The sequence below is a fragment of the Notamacropus eugenii genome, chromosome 6 (assembly GCF_028372415.1).
Source record: "Notamacropus eugenii isolate mMacEug1 chromosome 6, mMacEug1.pri_v2, whole genome shotgun sequence".
NCBI lineage: Eukaryota > Metazoa > Chordata > Mammalia > Diprotodontia > Macropodidae > Notamacropus > Notamacropus eugenii.
In genome coordinates this window covers 124,999,702-125,006,810 of record NC_092877.1, presented here as the reverse complement: position 1 = coordinate 125,006,810, position 7,109 = coordinate 124,999,702, and the positions used below count along the sequence as shown (strand labels likewise).

Below are 7,109 nucleotides of genomic sequence, written 5' to 3'. Positions count from 1 at the left end.
AATGCTTATGTGATTCTCACCACATCAGAACATGAGTACAATGCTCATGCTGATTGACTAGCAAACATTGCTACTCAACATATTTTCCCTACTTTGTCACCAACTGACGATCTGGTTCTAGTAGAATGGGTCCATCAAATGGCTAGCAATTTTAGGGGTCCAGGCCACACATCAGTGGACACAAGAAGGAGGTATTAGTATCTCTCATTCATTGTTAAAACAAGTAGTAGAGGAATGTTATATGTTTCAAATGGAAAAGTAACGAACTGTTCCTTGAGTAGTAACTGGAGAGATAGTAAGTGGGAAAGTACCAGCCTAAATTTGGCAAATAGATTATATTGGACCCATACCCCAAGATGAAGGATGCAAATTTATATGTACTTGTGTTGACATCTATTCAAGTGTACTAGTGACTTGTTCCTATAAGAATGTGACCCAGGAAAACACCTGTAAAAATATAGATATCATGAGTCTATATTATGGAACCCCAATGAAGATTGAAAAAGGTAATGAAATGAAGAGATATTATGTATTAAGCAATATAGAATGATATATTATATTCCATATTGTCCACAAGTATCTGAGTTAATTGAAAGAATAAATGGATTATTGAAAAGACAGTTAAGGAAGTGAGGTTCTATGAATTCTTATCAACATTGGAATGATAATTTGTTCACTGCTCTACATAAATTGAGTAGACCATTGGGAGGAAGTACACCTCTATGCAGAATGATGACCCCAAATCTGCAAATTAGAAAACGACAAACATGTAAGATTCCAAATACTGAGTACTGGACTATCAGGCCAGATGTCTCAGCACCATAGCCAAGAACTCCTGGTTCAAGAGAATATGATTTACATTGTTTAGAAAACTTTCAGTTGAATAGGAAAGAAATAAGAAAAGTCTCTTGTGGAATATGTATGAGAATCCCTAAATATAATTTTGGATGGATATTACCTAAATCAGGATTAGCAGTTCAAGTAATACATGTGTATTGCCTGGAGTGACAGATTCTAATTAACATGGAGAAATTATCGTGACATTCCAAAATTTAGGTTTTGTAAAATTTCCAAAATTTACAATTTTGTAAAAATGATAGAATAGTTGAAGTGATTATTATCCCTTGTGAAACAATGCCTCTTATGGAAACAGACCCTCCATCTGAAATAACTAGCAGAGGAACTGAAGGATTGGACTTTATTGATAGAATAAGATTGAGAGCTAGAGTATGGCTAAAATGGAAGCCAGGAGATGTTCCAAAGGCTGTGGAAATCATGGCACATAGGAAGGATAATACCATAACTGTTGTTTATTCAGGGGAAGATGATTACCAATTTGCAGTCTTAACTCATATATTCTACCATGAATGAAGCTATGATAGTGGGTTCATGGACTCCAGAAGCATGACTGACTTTATATCTACCCTGCTTTTGATTATTGTATCCTTGTGTCTTTTTTTTTATCTGTTAAATCTGTTTTCTAGATTTATTTTCTGCAGGATTAATGCTCTCTACTTGCACATACCTGAAAGCTTAAGTCAGATGTCTCTCCTTGTCCACAGCTGTCATGTGTCACCCCTGGACCTGGCATTGACCAAGCTCCAAATGCCAGCTAAAGAACTGGCCTTTCAAATGGGAATTCTTAGGGCAAGTACAGCTCTATGTCTAATTTAAGAGGAAGTAATAATAAAAGAAGAGACCTTCCCCCTTACCCCAATATTTTAGGCCCCATTCATTTGAGGGGGAATGATGGTGTGTTTTGCTAAAGTTCCACCCAAAGATATTGTTTTATGGGCTTATATTATGTGATCCCTGTAATATTGCTGCAAAGTTCTGTTGACATCAGTTGCCTAAGATTATTTTATATGCTTATTTTCTGTCATCCCTGTTACAATTCTGTTGATACCAGTTGCCCCACTGACCTATGTAATGAATATGAAAGATCTTGGAGCATGATGTAATGATAATTTAAATGAGAATATCTTTTCCATACATTAAAAGGTTCATGTGATCTGCTTAAATCACATGGAAGCCTAAGTAACGTGATGAGAGTAGCTTGCTGAAAGGGTGGAACCGAAAGGGTGGTACAGAACTGAGAAGAAGTTATTGAGAGAAGTTAGAGAGGAGAGAGGAGAGGACACAGGCAAGCAGCACAGCTAAGCTCACGAGTGTTTGTTTGTAGGAAGGCCCCTGAGGGGGTTTGGAGTTGTGAGAGGCTTGGGAATAGCTTTGGCCCATATGATGATAATGTGTATTGATTTCTTGGCTACTATGGTGAATTTGACTTTCTGGTTTGGGGATCTGGCTTTATGGTATCTGAATAAATGTTTGTTTGTTTTTTTCTGTCTTCTATATGGAGAGTCTGTTATACTTTGAGATTCTGAACTACACTAGCACATTCATATATGCCATCAGTGCTGTGAATATTGCCTGTATAACACAGTTAACGCAAAATTGGCAACATAAGAGGGGACTAGGTTATGAAGGACGTTAAATACCAAATAGAGCTTCCTGTGTTTGGTCCTATAGTCAATAAGAATTCAATTGAGTTTGTTGAATTGGGAGGAGATATCGTCAGATATGCATTTTAGCAATATTAGTTTTTGAAAAGAGAATAGATTTGAGTGGGGGAGGAATGGGAGGCAGTCAGACAGCTGCAATGTATTTCAATAATCCAGGAAATAATACAGGAATTCAATTAATCCAGGTGATGAGGTCCTATACCAGGGTGGTGGCAATGTTAGGGGTAAGAATGGAACATATTTGAGATATGCTGCAAAGGTGCAATTGGCAGGCCTTGGGAATAGCTTAAAAAGAGTGAGATAGTGAGGAATAGAAAGATAGTGAGGAATCCAGAATGACCCCTGGACTGTGAGAATGAGAAACTGGGGAGATGGTGTTGTCCTCTGTAGTAATAGGGAAAGTCAGAGGGATGGAGACTTTAGAACTTATAGTTTCAGATATCTAAAAGGCATTTGTAAGCAGAGATCGGAAATCAGAAGAGGGATTGAGGCAGGAAAGGACTGAGAAACATCAGCATTGAGACGGTAATTAATTCCATGGGAATTGATGAGATCACCATGTGAAGTTGTATAGAAGGAGAACCAGGAAAAGCTCAGGACAGAACCCTGAGTGATACCTGAGGTTCGAAGTGTGATCTGGAGGAGAATCCAGCAAAGGAGACAGGGGAGAGGTGGTCAGATAGAAAGGAAGAATACCAGGAGAGAATGTTGTCCCAAAGAGAGAATATCAAGAAGCAGAGAGTAATCAAGAGTACTGGAGAGAGTAAAGGAGACGGGGGGATTAGAAAAGTCCATTGGATGTGGCCATTTTCCAGTCATATTTTGTGTGTTGCCTTCCTTTGTTAGATTTTAAGCTCCATGAGGGCAGAGACTGTCTTTCTTTTCTTTTCTTTTCTTTCCTTTCCTTTTTTCTTTTCTTTTCTTTTCTTCTTTATTTATATACCCAGTGCTTAGCATAGTACCAGGAACACAGACGGTGCATGAAAAATGCTTATTAATTTAAATTGATGCACACAGTTCACAAATAATATAGCTTTTTTTTCTTTTCTTTTCCTCTGATAATGCCTACCAAAATTTATTGTGTACAAAAGGAAGGGGGAAAAAAGATCTGTAGATCATGCCCTCCTACACGGAATAATTTCTTCACTGCATAGGCTAACACTCATTTCAATCATTTTTGTGTTTCCTTGGGTTAAATGTGGGCTTGCAAATACTGCCTGTCTATGACTCCTATGATCTCACAATTTTAAAAATATTTTTTCCTAAGAAACCAATGTAGTCAGACTTATAGCTATAGGTAGATTTTTTTTAAAAGTAAGATGTAAGCATTAATTACATGATGACAGGGAGAAATCCATTTTCTTTGTGAGCATCAATTATTTTTGTGCACGTATTAGAGCCAAAGTGAAGAATTTTAACTCAAGCTATCAATAAAAATCCAACATTTGCTGCTTCTGTTTCAGTTGTCTTAATACATCAGGTGCCATCCACAGGGCAGGTGTCCTCTGAGAGTACAGGATAGATAGACTTTATAAGAAGAATGTGCTTCAGGAGTGCACTTTCAGGTGAAGACAAGTGCTACTTCAAGCACAGGGATTACATGAAAGAAATAATGGTTGGCATTGATGTAGGGCCTTATATTTTCAAAGCATTGTCCAGTGATTATTTACTTCATCCATCTCCCCACCTCTGATATAGGTGAGGGCAGTCTGAAAGTGGGAGGAAAATGAATTTCTGGGAAGTGAGTTAGGTTTACCAGACCCGCACAGAAAATTACTTTTTGCTTTTGCCACTAGTGATTTCTATATATTTGTGTCTGGGTAACAGAACCTACTTTTCCTCCTATCTCATCTGTTCTTTTGTTAAATATAAGTTGCCCTACTTGAAATGTGAAGGAAATGTTCTTTTTCAGATAATTATACACATTTGGAACATCTGAAGCTGCTTCCTAATACAGAACACTATAGTTTGTTCTCTTTTTTCTCTGGTTACCAAAGGTGTTCCAATCTTAACTTATTTAAAATTGCTTTTCACCCTTTCTTCTTTTCAAATAAATGTTTAAATATATGCATATATATGCCCATGTATATGTGTACATATGTGTGTGCATGTGCACACACATATTTAGTGGCAGGAAATATACAAGGAAAGGAGTTAGATTTGAGAAGGAATCATCATCTGAGCATTTATTTTGTGTCTGTACAATACCAGAACAACTGGAAGGTAGAAAATACATGTTTTAAAAAAAGAATACAAAATGAAGTCTTGATAGTGATATAATTTTTGAAAAAGCATTTAGGGATACACTATATATTCCCTTTTCAATATTACTGATAAAAAACAAAATATGATGAGTTTCATAATGTCTAGATAAAATTTCAATGTCATTACAGGTCACTTAATCTAAAATTGTACTTCAAAGGTGATATAAGTAAGAATCATTAAGTAATTTAAATATTTTTATAAAAAGAAAACAAACATATATAGTGAACACTTTTGCCTTTTTTCCTGGAACTGGTCTATTTCTCCCCTCAGAGGGTTAAGAGCACTTCCAAGGAGCTGAAGGATGCCTTCTGTACTGCTATTGGCTCAAGACTTCATTCTAGCATGGTCCCCTTATTATCAACAGCAAACAACTGTTCTCTCATTTCCTTTTAACTGACTAAAATCAGTTGGTTGTTACAAAAGAGTATTTCCTTCAGAGATACAGCAAGAATAGAATTACAAATATTTCCTTTCAACACTATAGGAATCCAGTTTTCTCTTACTATAAGGAACATACCGTGAGGAACAACACCCTAACCATGAGGATGGTGGTCTCAGACTTAATGGATTTTGTACATCACATTGATTCTGTAAGTTCATATTCCAATGTTGAATCATTGCTGTATGAGTTCTTGTTTCTACTTCTTTCAATATGCGTCCAAAGGTGGAAATTTTGTTGCAATCTGGCTTCCAATCTGGACTGACTAAATTCAAAACCAAGTGCGGACTTGAATTCTAGACTTCTCATGGCTTGCTAGAGGAAGCTAGATGATTCAGTGGGCTGAGAGTTGGGGGAGAACTGACTTCAAATCTAACAGTTTACTGGTTGTGTATACAATTATCCCTTCCACATCATGACTTTCCTCATTGCAGTTTCAATACCTCATAGGTCAGAACAAGAAATTAAATAGGATTTTTTTTTGGTGGGGGTGTTTACAGAAGCCGCAGATGACACCTGAAAGGTAACAGTTGACAGAGAACTTTAAGAAATGCAAAAAACCCCTGCATATGGAGGCTTCCTCGTGGTATTAACCGGGAAGTCTGGCAAGTTCTGGAGTGACTCCCTTCCTTGCGTACTGTGTGGACCCAGGCCACATTGCCGCTTTTGGTGGAGAACCAGGCTGGGGTCTGAATCTACTCCCACCTGAGAACTCGCGAGACGCCAGACTCATCCTGCCTGCTGCCCTGATTCCAGGTTCCCAGCACAGTCATGGCTCATGGTCCCAAGAAGCACCTGAAGCGTGTGGCAGCCCCAAAGCATTGGATGCTTGATAAATTGACAGGAGTTTTTGCTTCTAGACCTTCCACAGGCCCCCATAAGCTGCGGGAGTGCCTCCCCCTCATCATCTTTCTTAGAAATAGACTCAAGTATGCCCTGACAGGTGATGAGGTCAAGAAGATCTGTACGCAGCGGTTCATCAAGATCGATGGCAAAGTCTGTACTGACATTACCTACCCTGCTGGCTTTATGGATGTCCTCAGCATCAATAAGACAGGAGAGCATTTCCGTTTGGTGTATGACACCAAGGGTTGTTTTGCTGTGCACCGCATCACAGCTGAAGAGGCAAAATATAAATTGTGCAAAGTGAGAAAGATCCTTGTGGCTAGAAAAGGTATCCCTCATCTGGTGACCCATGATGCCCGTACTATCCGTTATCCAGATCCTCTAATCAAAGTGAGTGACACTGTCCAAATTAATTTAGAGACTGGTAAGATCACCGATTTCATCAAATTTGATGCTGGCAACCTATGTATGGTAACTGGTGGTGCTAATTTGGGTCGAATTGGTGTGATCACCAACAGGAAGAGGCATCTAGGCTCTTTTGATGTTGTCTATGTGAAGGATTCCAATGGCAATAGCTTTGCCACTAGGCTTTCAAACATTTTTGTTATTGGCAAAGGTAACAAGCCTTGGATCTCTCTATTCCGTGGAAAAGCTATCTGTCTCACCATTGCTGAAGAAAGAGATAAGAGATTGGTGGACAAACAGAGTAGTGGATAAATGAAGATGATGACTAATGGCTTATATGATCAGATAAAGCTGTTACAACATGGAAAAAATTTCCTTTTGGTAATTGATACTATTGTAGGTAGTCATCTATTTTGTTTATCTTGTAAGATTTATTGGAATATAGCTGTGTGGGCTGTTTTTTTTAATAGTTTATATATTCTTGGTCAACTTTTGGTTTATTCCAGTTTAATAAAAGCATATATTTCTGCCTTTTATAATTTGTTGGCTTTTACAAGGTAGTCTGAAATTAGTATTTATGAGTATTCTATATGCATTTGAAAAGAATGCCCATTCCCTGCTTATCCTATTTA

At 37.8% G+C, this 7,109-nt stretch overlaps 1 protein-coding gene across 1 annotated transcript; it reads left to right on the top strand.

Moving 5' to 3' along the window:
• The first annotated feature begins 5,977 nt into the window (after positions 1 to 5,977).
• LOC140510590 (small ribosomal subunit protein eS4, Y-like) lies at positions 5,978 to 6,843 on the top strand. The gene has a single exon (XM_072619312.1). It carries the CDS (start codon positions 5,998 to 6,000, stop codon positions 6,787 to 6,789), a length of 792 nt encoding a protein of 263 aa, XP_072475413.1. The 5' UTR covers positions 5,978 to 5,997; the 3' UTR covers positions 6,790 to 6,843.
• Positions 6,844 to 7,109: the final 266 nt, after the last annotated feature.